This window comes from Mercenaria mercenaria, chromosome 18, assembly GCF_021730395.1.
Source record: "Mercenaria mercenaria strain notata chromosome 18, MADL_Memer_1, whole genome shotgun sequence".
Taxonomy (NCBI): Eukaryota; Metazoa; Mollusca; class Bivalvia; order Venerida; family Veneridae; genus Mercenaria; species Mercenaria mercenaria.
In genome coordinates, this window is record NC_069378.1 from 41,829,247 (window position 1) to 41,850,247 (window position 21,001).

Below are 21,001 nucleotides of genomic sequence, written 5' to 3' on the forward strand. Positions count from 1 at the left end.
TGTGAAGTTTGAAGGTCCTGGGTGCAGTGGTTCGCAAGTAAAGTGCCTTTATGCAAAAAGATCACGTTGGCCCCTGTGACCTTGACCTGGTGACCCCAAAGTCAGTAGGGGTCGTGTACTCGATGAGTACTATCAGCATGTGAAGTTTGAAGGTCCTGGGTGCAGTGGTTCACGAGTAAAGTGCCTTCATGCAAAAAGTTAACGTTGGCTCCTGTGACCTTGACCTTTGATCTGGTGACCCCAAAGTCAGTAGGAGTCGTGTACTCAATGAGTACTATCAGCAAGTGAAGTTTGAAGGTCCTGGGTGCAGTGGTTTGCGAGTAAAGTTCTTTCATGCAAAAAGTTAACGTTGGCCCCTGTGACCTTGACCTTTGACCTGGTGATCCCAAAGTCAGTAGGGGTCGTGTACTTAATGAGTACTATCAGCATGTGAAGTTTGAAGGTCCTGGATGCAGTAATTCGCAAGTAAAGTGCCTTCATGCAAAAAGTTAACGTTGTGACTAATGAACGAACGAACAAACGGACAGACAGTTGAAAACTAATATGCCTCCCTTCGGGGCATAAAAAAGTGCCATATAACTGATTTACTTCTTCATGTGTGGAAGCTATCTAGCTGGCTTACGAAAGTCGGTGGCTCTACTCAGGTGCCCGTCCATGCTGAAATAATGCACGAAGGAGCACCTGGGGTCTTCATCCACCATCAAAGCTGGAACATCGACACATGACCAATAAATTGTGTCAGTGTGACATTAAACCCAACAAAACAAACAAATAACTGATTTACATTGATAACAAATTTTCATTCTTAAGAATGTATCACATTATTAGTTGTTGCATACCTAAGTTTCAAGCAATTAATTTGAACCTGCAACCTACGTATGGGTGTGTCAAAGACTGTGATGCTCTATCCCTGAACCCCTATATCTCCCTTGGCAGCAAAACAATTGTTTTAAATGTGCAGACGTGCAATATTACACGCACTTCTATCAGATTCTTTACGTCTCGAATTTTTATCTTTCCGTCATAATTTTTGCCTATCGGAGATACTACTGTAAATCATTATCAATTTTATCTTGACAACGTTCAAGTGCATCTAAAACCTTTCCTTGTAATTCCATTGTATAACTTTAAATCGTACTCCATCAATGGCTATTTATTACATTATCGAGCTCTTTACCGAATAGCTTTGTTGCCAAACAAAGTATACAAGTTCTTCAACAATTTTACGATTTATTTTAGTCGACTTAGCCTGTCCTTTTATGAATAAATATAATCCTATCACTTTGGGGGACCGTCTCAAACTTGTTTTTGAAACGTACGCGTACAATGTCATTAGTCACGGCTGAAACGTTTTAATGATATACCAGATATACAATTTATGCAAATATGATGTGCTATATTTATTTGTTTGTCATTTGACAAAGTTGTACTATTCGCTAAATATTTGCAAAACAAGTTTGAATAATCTTTGAACTAATACTTAGAGCATCAAAGAACTGGTTTGTTGTAACTTTTTATAGTCCAAACTGCAAAGGGTGTTTGAACTCTTAATCAATACCTACTAAAGAAAAGCAAAAATTGGCAAGATACCAATTTGAGTTTAAAGAATTATGGGGTACACCATTAAATAATATCCAAAATGCGTAAATTTAAATAGGCATTTCTTCAGTTATGAATGACTGTATACTACAAAGAGATCAAAGTAAATTCTTAAATTGAGCCGTGCCATGAGAAAACCAACATAGTGGGTTTGCGACCAGCATGGATCCAGACCAGCCTGCGCATCCGCGCAGTCTGGTCAGGATCAATGCTGTTCGCTAACAGTTTCTCCAATTCCAACAGACTTTAAAAGCGAACAGCATGAAGCCAGACCAGACTGCGCGGATGCGCAGGCTGGTCTGGATCCATGCTGGTCGCAAACCCACTATGTTGGTTTTCTCATGGCACGGCTCAATTATATTATGCTTACAAATAATTTACGCAAAAATTATCATGTGTAAAAAAAAAAACCCACGCAAATCTTTTTTTGCAATTGCCTACTCTAATATGAGCATAAACACTCTCAATCATGCATTAATTGTAATTAGAATGTACGAATGAATACTACCAACTTGGTGGGAATTAGTTCCTAAAAAGACTAAGTCTCCATTACATTATTGCTTAGAATATAACACACTTAAAAATTTTAAATGCTATATTTAAATTTTTAATACTAAGCTTAGTCAAAAAACAATTTATATGTTATTGTAAAAAAACAAACAGCAAAATTTATTATTTCCCTTAAAAGTTCACTTTTTCATATTTGAGCCGTGCCATGGGAACACCAACATAGTGGGTGTGCGACCAGCATGGATCCAGACCAGCCTGCGCAGCCGCGCAGTCTGGTCAGGATCCATGCTGTTCGCTAACAGTTTCTCCAATTCCAATAGGCTTTAAAAGCGAACAGCATGGAGCCTGACCAGACTGCGCGGATGCGCAGGTTGGTCTGGATCCATGCTGGTCGCACACCCACTATGTTGGTTTTCCCATGGCACGGCTCATTTCATAAACAACAAGTAAATACATGTACAGTGAATTATGGTATTCCCTGCCAAACTGGATAAAGGTATCACCCTTGAAGAAGCATTCTCAGAGGCCACCTACAAAAAAGCACTATAATTAAATGGAATCGAGTTTCAGTCTTTATGAAAGCTGTTCATTCTACATTATTGATAAAAAAAAACAACATTTTTCTATATTTAGTAACAATGAGCTTGACCTAAGCTACGAAAAATGAACAAAGACCATGGCCTCCAAGCAAACTTACTTATTAAATTCATTTTCTTCAAGCAATCTGTCTGAAACTTGCAATTAAGGCTGCATTTCCCTACAGCATCTAACATTTTTACCATGTATTTTTGAAATTCATTCAACCATATCTAAGAAATGACTCCAGGAAAAACAAACAAGAGGGCCATGATGGCCCTATGTCGCTCACCTGTTATCGTTGCACTTGAGGACAAGAAGGTCCTCAGTAAAAATATTTCAGTCCAAAGGACAGGAACAACAAAGGGAAGAAATTTAACCAAAAAGAAAAAACAATTCTTGCAAGGTACAGATATGTCAAAATGCACCTAAAAATTGGAGGTACCATCCATGTTGTACCACAGAAAAGTGGTCTCGGTTTTTCCCTACGGCCAATAATAAAAAAGTTCCTAAAAATAAGCTATTTATAGTAACGTAAAAGGGAAGTAATTAAAAAAAAATATTGTAAGTGAACAATAGAAGGCTCTGCCAAATAAATCTGTTGACATAAATGAAATTTCAGATCAGTATCTTCATTAGTTACGGAGATATACCCATTTTAATTTGAAATAAAGGGAGGTAATTTGACACAAAATCAGTCCATAGTTATCTACCCTGATTGTCTCAGTCCAACTAATGACAATTATGAAATTTCAAATAAGTCCTATAAGTACTTACTGATATAAATCCATTTTGATTACAATCAGGGGAAGTAATCAGATATAAAATAACTCTGGAACCTACGATTGGATCTGATTTGTCATGGAATCCAAGATTTATTGTTGTTGAAGATATTTTGGAAGTTTGTATCAAATAAAACCATAAATGAAGTCTCTATATGGCTGCAAAAGCCAAAATAGCCAATTTTGGACCTTTAAGGGGCCATAACTCTGGAACCCATGAAGAAATCTGGCCAGTTCAAGAAAGGAACCAAGATCTTGTGGTGATACAAGTTGTGTGCAAGTTTGGTTAAAATCGAATCATAAATGATGCTGCTATTGTGCAGACAAGGTCAAAATAGCTAATTTTGGCCCTTTCAGGGGCCATAACTTTGGAACCCATTAAGGGATCTGGCCGCTTCAACTAAGGAAACAAGATCTTATGGTGATACAAGTTGTGTGCAAGTTTGGTTAAAATCAAATCATAAATGAAGCTGCTATTGTGCAGACAAGGTCAAAATAGCTAATTCTGGTCCTTTCAGGTGCCATAACTCTGGAACCCATAAAGGAATCTGGCCAGTTCAAGACAGGAACCAAGATCTTATGGTGATACAAGTTATGTGCCAGTCTGGTAAAAATCAAATCATAAATAAAGCTGCTATTGTGCAGACAAGGTCAAAATAGCTTATTTTGGCCCTTTCAGGGGCCATAACTCTGGAACCCATAATGGGATCTGGCCAGTTCAAGAAAGGAACCGAGATCTTATGGTGATACAAGTTGTGTGCAAGTCTGGTTAAAATAAAATCATAAATGAAACCACTATCGTGCAGACAAGAAATTGTTGACGGACGGACGCACGCACTGACGGACTGACGATGGATAACGGACAAAGGGTGATCACAAAAGCTCACCTTGTCACTATGTGACAGGTGAGCTAAAAAAAAGTCCTACACATGCAATCTGACCCAAAACTTGCAGGGTGGCATTTCCCTACACCAGTTAATATTTCTACCATGTTTTAAATAAATACTCTATACAAAGTCCTAGATATGGTTTCGGACAGGCAGACTGAGCCAATTCTATACCCCTCCGCCTTTGGTGGGAGAAAAAAAGATGGCCATATTATCTTACACCTGTATTTATTTACAATTCTCTCAAGATTTTCATGACTACAACCTGCAGATATCCATGACTGCCCTTTATTAAATTAAAGTTTATATGCTAATTAGAAATTCTGAAGTTTTATTGAGTAATTAATTTGCATTTAATTTAGTTATATATAATATGAACCGATATGTACACAAAGTACACAGACAACCTATTCAATACCTTTTTCCACCACACTAATATTTTAAAGTAGCCAATTCAGCAGATTCTGTAACACTGAGTCAACCCTGTTACATTATGAGAGAATGCTGACTTGACTTATGTAACCTTTAGTCTGCTGACGGCAAGCTAGTCAGGTTCTGCCTTTGCGACCAGTGCAGACCAAAATCAGCCTGCACATCCGTTCAGGCTGATCATGGCCAGTGCTCTGTTCGCTGTTCAGTCAGTAAATTTTCAGTGAACATCCCTTGAAATAATAAACAGTATTGCCCGAATTGAATGATGGACCAGTCCATTTTAGAAATACAGCAGGATAAGGGTTAAGGTCATTTCTTAGATACTCTACCTTTTATTAATAATTCTTAAGTCTGTACAGCAAACTATCATTTTGAAAAGTTCACCTTAATCCCTATTTTCTGTGCATTTAAATAGCTGTGGTGGTTTTAAATATTTAAATTCTATTATACCCTATCATTTTACAAAAGCCCAATTAAAGGAACAAAAGAACTCTTCACCAGGTTTCAAAAGGAGATAAAATAGGTGTCATCTTTGCACTAAGTCAACCACAAGTCAAAGAAAGGTTAAAAAGGTTGGTCAAAGATTTTAATCTCACCGATCATGGTAACTAAAGACATGAATGTCACCAAAACACAGAAAACTAGCGTATCTGCATCTTTCCATCTAACTGCATTTACGATCTTTTTTTTTTTTCATTTTCTCTACCCAAAAGATTCATATCAGTATTAACGAAACTGCTGCATTTAAGGAAATACGGTTTTCGATTTAAACATCAAAAGAATTATTCATAAGAACTTGGTTCCGCCTATTACCACTGATTTGTCACAGGAGACTTACAAAACTGTTACTAACAATTACACTATTTTCAATGGCGAAACTGGAAGTACGGTCATACAATGCTTAAATCTATTTGATCTTCGTGCAGTCATCTTTTCGCAATGTTTTGACTGCTTTGGGCTTGATTAAAACAATAACCTTTCCAACACCTGATTACCACAGTAAGTACTTTTTTCATTTAAAAACACCGAGCATCGCGTAGAATCTTGAAAATTTGGTAAAAAATTTGCTTACAAGATATATAGTAGAAGGATTTCATTTGGTGACCTTTTAATTTAAAATATTAAAACACTAAACTCTTAAATCATCTTTTTCCAAGATGGCCGCCATATTCAAAATGGCTGCCCAAACTAGGGCTTAATATCATCAGACAGCAAAAAATTGATATATCCATTAATCAGGCCAAGACTCATTAGAAAACTATTTACTATAAAAGGATAGTAAATAACTTTTATGGACTGGACAGACAATAAATAATTAGTAAGTATGAAGTAAAACTGTCCAACTATCGGCAGTATTTTACAGCCTTCCGTGTAAGTAACGACACGTCACGAGTCAAGGTGTCGCCACTTATAAAGTATGTGATTAAATCATTAACAGTTTAATGATGTTACAGATTTCTCAAAAATGTCATAATGCAGACCAGATGGGTTTTTTTCAAGTATAATAATAATAATATTAATAATACCAGATGGGGTGCTTTTGAAGCTGTATACAAGAATGAGATGGTGTTGCTTTTTACAGTTTACTATGTCTCCCCTGGAATTTTTTTGAAATATACGTAAAACTATGAAATGGTGGCCTCTGGTGCAATTGTAGATCTACATTTTGGGTGCAACTTTGATGAGTATAAGTCACGTACTTCTCAGCTGACTGTAGGTGGTTTTGGTGTGTGTGTGGGGGTGGGGACTCTGACTGGTACTTGGCCTTTGTATAGGATAGTGCACAATGGAGAGCACAGTCAAATTATGCTCTTACCAATTTAAAAAAAACACCTAAACAGGTCAGCTGGATTATGAATTTTCAAACATGTAAGAATTCTTCATTCAAAGAGGGATGCCCTACCCACAGCTGTGAGAACCCCTAGTCAGGACCCACAGCAGTGAAGACACACAGCAGTGAAGACCCAAAGCAGTGAGGACCCAAAGCAGTGAAGACCCAAAGCAGTAAAGACCCAAAGCAGTGAGGACTCAAAGCAGTGAGGACTCAAAGCAGTGAAGACCCAAAGCAGTGAAGACCCAAAGCAGTGAGGACCCAAAGCAGTGAAGACCCAAAGCAGTAAAGACCCAAAGCAGTGAGGACTCAAAGCAGTGAGGACCCACAGCAGTGAAGACCCACAGCAGTGAAGACCCAAAGCAGTGAAGACCCAAAGCAGTGAGGACCCAAAGCAGTGAAGACCCAAAGCAGTGGGGACCCAAAGCAGTGAGGACTCAAATCAGTGAAGACCCAAAGCATTGAAGACCCAAAGCAGTAAGTACCCAAAGCAGTGAAGACCCAATGCAGTGAAGACCCAAAGCAGTGAAGACCCAAAGCAGTGAGGACCCAAAGCAGTGAAGACCCAAAGCAGTGAGGACCCACAGCAGTGAAGACCCAAAGCAGTGAAGACCCACAGCAGTGAAGACCCAAAGCAGTGAAGACCCAAAACAGTGAAGACCCGAAGCAGTGAGGACCCAAAGCAGTGAAGACCCAAAGCAGTGAAGACACACAGCAGTGAGGACCCACTGCAGTGAAGACCCACTGCAGTGAAGACCCAAAGCAGTGAGGACCCACAGCAGTGAAGACCCACAGCAGTGAAGACCCAAAGCAGTGAAGACCCATGGCAGTGAAGACCCAAAGCAGTGAGGACCCACAGCAGTGAAGACCCAAAGCAGTGAAGACCCAAAGCAGTGAAGACCCAAAGCAGACTGGACCCACAGTTACAGTGAGGACCCACACAGCAGTGAAGACACAGCAAGAATAAAACCTAATCTTCTCAGCCCCATTTAAGCAAGTAAAAGTGATGTCTTTAATATCTGTATACCTGAAGTTGGAATGTGAAAACTAAATATTCCGACCCCACAATGCAAGATTACAGATCAAAATATTTTGTCCTCTTAGCCTTAAGTAAATTTCAAACAGGGAAAGAAAGTCGTCTATAAATCTGTATAGACTGCAAAATTGAAAAGTAACCTTCAAAGTTGACAAACAATCTAGTAAGTCAATACGAAGTGGGCTTGCTTATTTTGAAAACACGGTAGGTCGTAAAGATCAAGTGTGGCAATAACAGATAGGTCTATGTAATTGATACAACCACACTTGAACATCATCCAAAAATTTCATTTCAAAAACAGTTTAAAAGAAAAAATTATTTCCTGTTATCAAATAGCACAGACTGACTACTGTCCCTATGTTTGTTCTGTCATATCCATCATATTATATATAATTCATCCATTGAGCGCCAGAAGGGGCTATCCACTTATCTACAAAGAATGCTAATAGCCCCTTCTGCGCTCAACGGACAATATATCGTGTATTACAGTTTGCTGCTAAGGTTATCTAGTAACTTTTAATATTTACCCTGGGTTTACAGTATTCAACATATATTACTGCAATGAGTAATATCTTTAAATTTCCAAAACAATAGTGTTTCGTCTTAAGGGAACTATCCGTTTATATAGAAGTATCAAACAACAAAAGATTTCGTTTGTGGATGCAAAAAAACTTCTAACAGCCTCAAAAATCAAATATATTAAATGTCAAAATGGTTATATGCTTTATTATAAAGCATAACTAACTTTTAAAAAAAATCTGAAATATAATTCTGTGTCAGTAAAAGACAGTAAAAGACAATTGCTGCTGTAACTATATTCAGTAATTATCAATTTAACAAAGAAAGGTTTGCAAAATTTGTTTATAAACATTCTTCATGACTTCATCTAAAACTGAATATGAATGATATATATCTAACATCCAATTTCTCAATAATGTAAATCCTTTGAAATAATTGTGTTTGCAATTTCATCAAACAGAATTTTCTTAGAAAGATCAATCAAGTCACAACATTTGGCAAATATATTTTTGAAAGATATCTTTGATTGTTTTGGGTTAAGCATTGTTCTCTGACAGTACTTCAGTAATGTAATGTCAGGTACTTTAAATACCTAACAAGAGTTCCTGTATACCATATACCAGTACCAACCTGTTCTCCTCAAGTGTCTGCCAATTTAAGTTCTCAACATGAATCAGCCGATGAGGAGGACAAATTTCAAATTTCCGACACAACATCTTTAATCAAATCATCACAGTGTCACAGAACATGCTCAGGAATCAAATTTACTACCTGTGATCTGTAGATCTGCTCTTAAGACTAGCCACTAGACTGATAATAAATATATTTCTACATTTTCCCCTTTTTTGACAAATTCAATTTCATAGAGACAAAAGCCAGTCTATTTTAGAGATTTTCACAGAGAAATGATGTTGAAATTATCAGACTATGATATTGGACATAGGATATAGACTGGCTCAGTTCACTACATTTAATCGTAAAAATGTAAAAAAGATATCATAGTCTAGGAGCTAGTTGAATCTGCTCTCTCCCTCTTTCATTAACAAGGGAAGTAACTCTAGCATAGTTTTCATACAGACTTATTGCCCTTTACTCCGAACACTGCCATAAGATGAAAAATTAATTGTTCCATATTTTAGGCTTTTAATATTTACTTCTTATAAAATGTTTGCAATATCATTTAAACAGGAAGCCAGACTACTTAAAGCATTATTAATTTTTATCAGATTTACCATCCCCGAGACAGTTGTCTAAAAACACTAACCTTCAACTTTTTAATCCGGTTTATTAAAGAAAAACATTTTCACTAATATGAATAGAACACACCAAGTAACTTCACCTTGTCTAACCACCTGGTAAACAAGTATGTCATTCATGAAATGTTCTGTAACCTGAGCCCAGAAAGCTTCATCTAAACCAGTAAACACATGTCTCATTTAGCTCAAATGGGGAATCTGGCACAAAAATGGGTATATGAAAAATTGCCATTTTACTTACATGTGCAAAAACAAAATGCTAACCTGACATGTATATAATCTAATGGTTGCTTGTCATGACAAAAGGAAATTGAAAATGATGACAAAGATTCTTTCTATTAAATGGCTGACATAACTTATGACATTAGTTAAATGTTTTATCAGTCTTAAAGTCAGTATTAATTTGGCAACCTATCATGTTTACTGTAAAATTTATCTGTAAAAAATCAAAATGCATGAATAGCCAATAGTTTGCTACAAAATGACATGCATTCAGCATGTTTTGGGTCAGGTTAGTTTATCAGAAAATTTACCAAAGTTGACAAGCCACACAAGAAAATCAACACAAAAAATAAAGTTGGTTTGTTGTTTGCTTCCTTATCATCTAAAAATATTCTCAAGGACAAATATGACTGAAAGAAGCAGACACTACTCTGACAAATCTGGTAGCAAATACAAATATTTGAATGGGGATAAGGATCTTGTGCCATTCTGTATAGTATCACTTGTTGTTAATGTCAACCCGACTGTGTCAATTTCAATCTATTATATTTTGAAGTAGCTAATCTGAAACGCTATATTATTTCAGGATGATTTGACACCAATCCAAACGACTGTTAACAAAATATTTTTTACACTTTATAAAGCTTAACTTCCATCTTCTGAAAATGTCTTCTTTTTGTTTGTTTTGATTTTTTTTTCATACAATCTGTAAAAAGATCCTTTGGAAGCATAGAATGCAACCAAAAATGAATAATAGCTGGGTTTGAGACTAGCAAAATATAATAAACAATATTGACCACCTTATGTTGTCAAATTAAACAATAGAGTTTCTACTAAAATTACAGGTTTTCTGCTCTACGTAATTAGAGGCAAGTACAGCTTGGTTATGTCCCTTTTCTAAGCCTCTGCCATTTACCAAATTTACACTTTGTTGTCCAAAGCCCTGTGGCCTATATGGGTATCAGTACATTTTTTTTCGATCATAATAATTATTGATGCAAGAATATCTAAACACACTTTTATGGTATTGATTATTTCCAATGCAAAATAGCTGCAATTTGCTGGTTTCTGTATACATCACTTTTGATTTGGATTTAGGATATCTGTATACTGTACAATCACATTTTGGTTGTGTCCCTTTTCTAGTAACAGCCATTTGCAGCTTTAAATATGCAGTCTGTCATTTTGAAAAGTTATGATCCAGTATCATGTTTAAGTGAAGGTGCTTATACTACATTTCTTATGTTTTAAACAGAACACAGAACACCCACTGTGTAAACATATTATTCTTGTTTGTTTGCTAATTAAGTTTTTTTTACTGTTTGGGTAGGAGGACCATCAACACCATTAAGGTCATATGGAGGCTTTTCCAGCTTCTGATGTTGGAGGAAGATCCAGGTGCCCCGCGGCATTATTTCAGGCATGGGCAGGCACCTGGATAGAGCCATCAACCTTCTGTAAGCCAGCCTGATAGCTTGATGGCTACCTCGCATGAAGAATTCTACACCCAAAGTGAGGTTCGAACCCACATCTATGAGTTCACAGTACCTGAAAATTTAACTGCCCTGCGATGAGACATATTTTTTTCCTGGAAAGTGAAATTCTTTAGTTTATATCTTTACCTTAATGCATGTAAATTAACAAGCTCTTCTTATGCTTTTTTTGACAGGTCTGTTTGTGTTTTTTCTATTCATTGTATACATCAAGGAAACTCTTTTTCTGTCTCTGTCGAAAACACCTGATTAGTTACTGAGCTGACCTGGCTTCAAGGTTATAAAGACCAATCTAGATGGCAGCCCTATTCTCTAAGCTCAAGACATAACCTCGAGCCCCATAGTCAGCATAACAATATTGTGTCATACTCCAGCATCAAAATTTAGCATCCACATAAATGTCAGTATATTCCTGTAAAGGTAATGGACCTGTAATGACAATTGACTATTTCCATGTGATTGCGTATCCCTTGTGATTTGGGCATCCTTTGGCTATAACAGGAAATTACTTCTCACAGTATCACATATAGAGAATAGGCGGAGGAACGGAAATTACTGATTGCCATTATCGGCCAATCACTCCTAAATTTCTATAATGAACTTGTCCATCTTTTAATCTGGACAGTACCATTAACTGTTAAAAGGGGTGCATACCAAAAAGATACTGACTGAATGGCAAATCGTGCAAATCTTGATCAGACTGCATGGACAAGTAGGCCGATCTTGGTCTGCATGCACTGGTTGCAAAGGCAGAATCACCGGCCGCCAGCAGGCTAAAGGTTAATACATGTAATTATGTAATTGTGCTTTTTTATGGATTTCTGAAAGCATACACAAACAAATACTGTACTCACCAGCTCATGGTTCAGCTGTGGAACGCAAGATGTAACAACCTGAAAATAAAATATACAACATTTTAATTTACCAATAAATAAATTATCATCACCTGTAGTATGATCCTATAAAAATGAAAATTATTGATGAAAGACATTGAAACATGCACTAGTCATTTACGTGACTTTTTTTTGACAATGTTTTCTTTTAATTTGCATATTTTTGACAACAAGACAATATTGCAACACATGTCAATGGTATTGTTGTTGCATGTCAGGGCCCCCAGTTCAAAATGACTTTTTTTACTTCCAGGTGAAAATATTTTTGATGAAGAAGTTTAAAAATTTTATAATAATTGTCATCTGTTTACATCTGACAGAAATTTCCAAAATACTTTAAATCAAGTCAGAACATTCTGAACACTTACACTCTCACCACTCATTTTCCCCTCTTGCATGAAGATTAAACCCTTTTAGCCTTTTGGAAATTCCATTTTGAACAATGCACCGAAATAACTTTTACACAATAAATGTTGCGTTCTAAAAAGATCAAAGACCTGTCTCTCCAATTACATATTTACATACAAAAAAATTCTATGACCTAAAATCTTTTTTATAAAAAGATTTTTGTAACTTGACCTTTAACCAGTAAGGTACTTTGGGTCATTTGTATCAATTTGAGTTCCTTTAGGGCTAAATTCTGCGCTGGCTGTAATATGTTCAATTATATATAATCTGTCTAACACGGGCTATTGTCCGCTAATGTACAAACTGAGACAGGTTACAATTTTGTGTGTTCAAAACTGTAAATCTTACTAAATAATGATTTTCGCTAATGAATGGGCAAACCATTTTGGATAATTGATATGTTACTTTGCAAATCGCTTGGAGCTAAATTTGTCGCAAATACCTTCACTTAAACGTTTAAGTATCACCGAGTTAAATAGATAGTTGAATGTCATTAACCACTCTAAAAAATTTTAAATGTGCTAAAATTTAACAGGTAAATCGTACATAACATACTATTTTGAAACACAGAATTAACATTAATGTATTTGTTAAATAAACAAGATGTTTATTATTTACCTTAAGGCAAAATGTTGTATGCAGTTAAATAAAATGCACAGTTTTCGAATCTGCAGTGTTATACTATTTGCATCATCATGAAATGCATGGTGACAGAGGAATTATTATAAAATATAATGAGTTAAGGATGTTTCATATAATTAAATAACAAAATCAACACAAAACCAAACTGAATAAATTAAGATGTTCTACCACTATCAAGGGTTTTCTCAGTGACATACAAGTGTAAACAAAAACAATGCATTACTGAATATCTAGTTTTTAGCGTAATCGATGATAAACAATTAAAACGATACAAAATACAAATCCAAATAACCAAAATATTCCAATTCTAATTTGTTTCCGCCAGCGCTTCCTGAATTGAACTCCGGCCTATGCAACCAGTATAGTTCCACTTAATCAGAACTTAATCGAGCTATTTTATTGGCTGTGCAAAGTGCATGCATATATAGGTAACAGTTTTGTTTGCTGAATTTTTCTTTGCTTACACAAGATGGTGCACAACATGCTTGTGAAATTTTAAAGGTTGGAATATTCTCCAAATGAGCCGTGCCATGAGAAAACCAACATAATGGGTTTGCAACCAGCATGGATCCTGACCAGCCTGCGCAGTCTGGTCAGGATCCATGCTGTTCACTAACAGTTTCTCCAATTCCTTTAGTCTTTAAAAGCGAACAGCATGGAGCCTGACCAGACTGAGCGGATGCGCAGGCTGGTCTGGATCCATGCTGGTCGCAAACCCACTATGTTGTTTTTCTCATGGCGCAGCTCATATTATCTTTCTGTTCAACCTATCTCATGCCGCAAAAATGCTCTTCGTGTTAAGTGTTGGCTGCTCAAGAGGGAAAACTGTAGTTCTAACCCCACTGAAGTCACAACTTAGTACCTGTTACAGCAAGTCTCCAGCATACTTTGAGATTTTTCCCATGAACAGAACATGAGAGTGGTTCAAATAATAAAGCTTTCTAAAGTATTTGTGGTACAGAACTTTACATGTGAACTTAGCTGTTACGCCATTTGAATATATAAGTTATGTATATTACACACATTTCCTGGTCTAGATTATATGCAGGCTGTTGTGGTAAAATTCATGTACTGTACGCATATAATCATAATATAATTCATTTAAATTGTTTCCTTTTCTCTTTTACAAAATGAGGAAGCTTGCATGTCAGTAACAAACTCTGCTCTCTGTATTAGAAGTTATTACAGGAATACACATTATACAGACAAAACAAGAACTGTCATCTTTCAAAAGTGACGATTTCACCAAAAAATGGAGCGCCTTTACCTGTGGTCTAAGAGTTACGATTAGGAATCTTGTCTGTGACCTAGACCTTGGAGGTACAGACCTGACTCAGACAAACAAAACATACAGATGGACCATCTAAATGGCTCTCTAGAAAAAAAAGTATCATTTTTACATTCTCTACCATCAACCATTATATGGATAAAAATAGAAGTTATCTGAAATTCACTACGTGATTGTCCCAAAAAAAATCGAATACATAAACCTTTTCCCACACAAATGGCCTATAACAAACAAAACACCCAAACTAAAACTTAAAATCTTCTTACAAGGAATTTCACTAGTCATTATCGAAATTCCTCCTTTCTATCAAGTCATCTCTACAGCGGCTTTGAACCAAAATGTTTTCAACTCCAAGGACATACAACTCAATATAGAAGTTACGTCGCCTCTAGTATAATATCAACTACTATTTGGATTACCGATAGCCGCACTGTCTGTTTACCCACTTTTAATGTCCTTAAACATTTTATAAGACAGGTGTCACTCTATCTATTAAAGGATTACTTTTCTTTATTTAAACATATTCTTAAAATTTATGATGAAAATATTCATCTTTACTTAAAATTATTTTTTAGCGTACTATATAATTTCTTGACTGGCTGATATCAAACGTGGCAAGAGTCACATAATTATTATCGTAAAATTATAGATTACAAAAGTTCCTGTTTCACATGTCCTTATACCTACGCAAACATTCCCAAGAATTTAACTGAGAATCGATAAGCAATTGATTCACATACGGAAATGCCCACTTCAAATATATTGACGTAACACCCGATTATACATTCCTTTTCTGTATATAATGGGATACAAGAATCAGGACACATGTTTTGGTCCTTATAGTGTGATAAATTAGACTTTTTTTTTACGTTGCCAATATTTCACAATTTAATACTAGCAGTTTTAATAGCCTTGTTTGTGTTTTTAAGAATTCACAACTTGTAACTGCAAATATTACAAATGTGCATACTACTATTAAACAGTCATGCCTGTTTTAACTTCCCTAGATGCACTGGTCACAAATATTTGCAAAAATAAAACATCGCAAACATAACCCAGTCTAAGGCTAATGTATTTTATAAGATGCAAAGGTAAAAATCGAAAAAGTTAGGTGTTACAATTCACTTGGGAAAGACTGCACCAAACTGCGATCAAATAGATATACTGTCACCAGATTCACTTTTGCTTCGATGATTTTAATTACGCATCTTTCAATTGAATACCACGATTTATGGCGATATGAAATTTGCATTGTCGTTCTACAACTTTTTTACCCCTCTGTTAAGTCAACCATGTTGCTCGCTAAAACTTTGTGGAAAACTGCTATGAAGATCCGAATGTTGTAATAAATTCTGATTGTATCTAATCTTACAGTAGTATTTTTCTTCTGACACCAATTTATGCATAACTTTTACTAAGACTGGTATAAATTGCAGTGAACCAAAAAAAAACAAACAAAACAAGAGGGCCAAGATGGCCCTAGGTGCTCACTAAGAAACACACCATAACAGTTAAAACATGTTTGACCTAGTGATTTCATGGAAAACAATATTCTGACCAATTTTCATTAAGATTGGACCAAAAAATTGGTTCTCTTGTGATAAACAAGCATTTTCTTAGATTATGATATGACCTAGTTTTTGACCTAGATGACCCATGTTCAAACTCGACTAGATTTTATCAAGGCAATCATTCTGACCAAAATTCATGAAGATCAATTGAAAAATACAGCCTCTAATCTCATATACATAGTTTTTTCTTTGATTTGACCAAGTGACCTAGTTTATTTGAACCTCAGATGACCCATATTCAAATTCGAACCTAGATTTTCATTAAGACAATCATCCTGACCAAATTTCATAAAAATCTGAATTTTAAAAAAAGCAGTCCTCTATCGCAAACACAGATTTTTCTTAAGAGCCTTAGTGAACCTAGTTTATTTGACCTCAGATAACCCATATTCAAACTGACCTATGATTTCAACAAGGCAATCACTCTGACCAAATTTCATGAAGATCAATTGAAAACTACATCCTCTATTGCATACACAATGTTTTTCTTCGATTTGACCTAGTGACCTAGTTTTTGACCCCAGATGACCCATTTTCGAAATCGGCCTTGATTTTATCAGGTAATCATTCTGGCTAAATTTCATGAGATCAGTTGATAAATACAGCCTCTATCGCATACACAAGGTTTTTCCTTGATTTGACCTAGTGACCAGTTTTTAATCCAGATGACCCATTTTCGACTCAGCCTAGATTTCATCAAGGTAATCATTCTGACCAAAATTCATGAGATCAATTGAAAAATACCGCCTCTATCGCTACACAAGGTTTTTCTTTGATTTGACCTAGTGACTAGTTTTGTGACCCGAGATGACCCATTTTCAGAACTCGGCCTAGATTCCATCAAGGCAATAATTCTGCATATTCATGAAGATCAATTGAAAAATCAGCCTCTATCGCTTACACAAGGTTTTTCTTTGATTTGACATAGTGACTACTTTTTGACCCGAGATGACCCATTTTGAATCGGCCTAGATTTCATCAAGGCTTATCTTTCTGACATATTCATGAAGAATAATTGAAAATCAGCTCTATCGCATACACAAGGTATTTTCTTTGATTTGACCTAGTGACCTAGATTTTGACCGAGATGAACCCATTTCGAACTCGGCCTAGATTCATCAAGGCAATCATTCTGCCAATATTCATGAAGATCAATTGAAAAATACATGCCTCTATCGCATACACAAGGTTTTTCTTTGATTTGAACCTAGTGACCTAGTTTTTGACCGAGATGACCCATTTTCGTAACTCCGCCTAGATTTCATCAAGGTTATCATTCTGACCAATATTCATGAAGATTAGTTGAAAATATACAGCCTCTATCACATACACAAGGTTTTTTCTTTGATTTGACCTAGTGACCTAGTTTTTGACCGAGATGACCCATTTTCGAACTTGCCTAGATTTCATCAGGTTATCATTCTGACCAATATTCATGAGATTAATTGAAAAATACAGCCTCTATCGCATACACAAGCTAATGTTGACAGACGACGGACGACAGACGACGGACGACGGACGACGGACATTGAGCGATCAGAAAAACTCACCTGAGCATTGCTCAGGTGAGCTAAAAACAATATAAATCTCCCTGGTGTCAAAAAAAGTTATTCACGTCATATGACAATAAAACAAGAGCACCGCCTTGGGGTGCAGATGCTCATCTGAGTTTTTTGTATCTGTATAATTAGACATATTGACCTACCATGATTTTCTAAATCCAAACAGTGGCCATTTATTCTTGCAAAAGCAATGCAGAGTTAGTTTACTTGCTGGCAGTAACATGCTTTTGATGAAGTGAACAAGTGTTGCAAATTTATAAAGCAATAGCTTGACTGTAAAGGAGAAAAGTTGAATTAACGCAAACACTTAACAAAGAAATTAACATTTTCTAAAGTTCCAAAACAGGCCATTAATTCTTGCAAATGTAAGTCAGCCAATGAGTATGTTTCTTGCTGTACAGAGCAGCTTTTGATGTTGAACAAGTGTTGAATTTTAAACAAATAGCTTTTGATAGTTTAGAAGAAAAGCGGACCTAATCACAATAACTTAACCAAGAAATTGGATTTTTTTAAGTCCAAAAGGGCAGTAATTTTTGCAAAAAGCAGGATGGAGTTATGTTTCTTGAACAGAGTCAGCTTTTGATGGTGAACAGGTGTTGCAAGTTTTAAAGCAATAGCTTTGATAGTTTAGGGGAAAAGCTGACCTAAACATGAAACTTAAGCAAGAAATCTGATTTTCTAAGTCCAAAAGGGGCCATAATTCTTCCAAAAAGCAGGATGGAGTTATGTTTCTTGCTGTACAGGGTCAGCTTATGATGGTGAAAAAGTGTTGCAAGTTTCAAAGCAATAGTTTTAATTGTTTAGGAGAAAAGTTGACCTAAACATAAAACTTAACCAAGAAATCTGATATTTTCTAAGTCCAAAAGGGGCCATAATTCTCGCAAAAAGCAGGAAGGAGTTCTGTTCCTTGCTGTACAGTCTCAGTCAGCTATTGATGGTGAACAAGTGTTTCGAGTTTTAAAGCAATAGCTTTGATAGTTTAGGAGAAAAGCTGACCTAAACATAAAACTTAACCAGGCAACGCCGACGCCGATCAAGTGATGACAATAACTCATCATTTTTTTTTCAAAAAATCAGATGAGCTAAAAAATGCAAGACAGTACTCCTTTAAACCCAACTTATCAGGCAATACAAACTAAATACACATCTTAATATCTGACCGAAGAAATTCTTTTTCTCCATTTCCTGATCAAATATTTGCTCTTTCGTATTCTGTCGATTCGACAGCAAATTTTATCTGTTTCTAACATAAAATTTCAAAACACTATGGAACTAATTCAAGGTAATCTTAGGGGATGTCTCTAAGCTAAATGTTTAATTTCCATCCCTTGTTTTGTGTACAAACTGTCTCAAATGATACCTTAGAATCTTTGAAATATTCAACCTACACGATACCTTGGACTACTACCAAAAACAAATGCCTTAACTGATTAAATGCAGGCAAAATTAGGATTAATTATGACTTGGCTCAACAATTTTTATTAATGATTTTTTTGTGTATTTAATCACCTAAATTGACCTTAGTTGATATTAAATGATCATTTAATAGCTCCAAAACAGATTTCAGTATTGAACACAAGCTGGATTATTCCCAAATAAATCAATTTTTGTCGATTTTTATCTCAGTTCATGCAAACAATATTGAGAGTTTAGTATATCAGATACACAAGTCGCCATTTCCTAAGAAAAATAAAATTTGAAACTTTAATGCCGTTTTAATTTTCACTTTCTCAAGGACACTTTCATCTGCACGCTTGACATCGTAAGAATAACCATCCCATTTTTCCCTGCAGTTTATACATTATATGCAGTTGTTTTAAAAACATTATGCGCTAGCAAACATTAAAATAGCTTATATTAAGTCTGAATGAAATAGTTTTTAGTAACAGAATGCTTTTTGAATTTACCTGATCAGACTCTGGGAAAGAAGACTCCCCACCTGTATTTTGCTGCAATTTTTGAGAGAAGATCATGTTGTTTATGATTTTATACAAATTTAAGCAACAGCTAATACTCAGCTTGCATTTTGTTTAAAATACAAAGTTTCAACTAAAAGATACATTTCTGTGACAATGATGAAACAGTCTTGATGTACAAACATTAACAATTATTAGCTAATTTCTAAATCAAAAGGTATAGTGATCTCCATTTTAATTCTTCTTTTGTTCCCGTCATTTGTGAGTCTCAGTCATTTTGTGGAGCTTTCAGCATTGACATTTTTTTTAAAAATCGAAGTAAACAAGCAGAAATTAACGAAATTTACATAAATCAAGTAACTTCTTGCTGCTTCTTAAAAATGTGGCCAAATGTAATTTCAGCTGTTTTCATATACTCATTCTATATATAAATTATACATTGAAAAATCTGTAAAGTTATGTATAATCTTATTTAATTCATGTCAACATGTAATACACCAACTGGTGCATGGGCGTTCTCCTTGACCTGATAAAACACTACAGAGGTACGTTATATAAATAAATGGTCTTCTTTTTAATACAACACTTAATTCTCCAAATAACAATTACAAAACCCATATTTACGGTATTTACCTATTTGTATTTCAAAATAAATCCTCCGAATATGAATATTATATTATAGTTATTTTATCTCAATCACTAGGAATGATTATAAATCCAAGTGTCCGTTTAATTCCAAAGCACTGACAAATTTTGTTCAAATTTAATCAAACAATTTCACTAAACCAACACAAAAAACTACCTATGTACTATATCCACATGTACTGAAGTTTTCTAACTCTCCACTTTGACAAATCCGATATACTTCAATGAACTTTACCTGGGGGACCTTATCAAAAGTGTTCTTTTGTATACTGGATACACAAATATGTTGTAATGGGGAGTAACTCTTCAGTGACTTATCAGATTGTATGATCAAGTGATTTATATCAGCCCTGTATCATGAATGGACAGATTGACATAACACAATATTACTATTATGATTCACTGATGTTTATCACATGCATGGTAATAAACAATTGGTGCACAGGAAGCCTGAAGCAGCCGGTACAAGAGAATTTGCTAGTTTCTCCATTTTGTTTTCTTTAATTTGATAACCTTTTTCTACTTTTCTACATTATCAACTGTTACCCCTTACCCTGCTAAATTTCTGTATTATGAACTTGTCCATCTTTCAATCTGGACAGACCACAGGTCAGCAGTTCCTGGTGGTGTGTGTGTGAGGGGGGGGGGGGAGGGTTCAGATTACTAACAAGTGGATAAGAGTCCTGTGTATGACAGCACCAAGAGAATGATATAGTTTTTAGAATCTGGATCTCTCACAAACCAACATGAGTTTATTTCTAGACTCTACAAAGATCATTTAAAGTATAAAATATATTAACATAATTAAAAGGTACTGTTTTTTTAAGAGCAGGTATTTCAGTATTTTAACCTGTGGTAAAAATGATTTTGCTTTTTCATGTATTTTTTCATTATGATTATGTCAAGTGGCCTTGCATTATATTAAGAATGTAA

The 21,001-nt window shown here is 35.4% G+C and overlaps 1 protein-coding gene across 20 annotated transcripts in view; it reads right to left on the reverse strand.

Moving 5' to 3' along the window:
* Positions 1-21,001, reverse strand: part of LOC123538148 (tensin-3-like) — a 438,691-nt gene that overhangs the window by 81,022 nt on the left and 336,668 nt on the right. For 18 of the 20 annotated variants that reach the window (XM_053530078.1, XM_053530076.1, XM_053530075.1 and 15 more), the window contains one exon: positions 11,998-12,036. In XM_053530078.1, the coding sequence (XP_053386053.1) occupies positions 11,998-12,036 (39 nt within the window). The other 2 variants (XM_053530090.1, XM_053530087.1) reach the window with 2 other exon arrangements.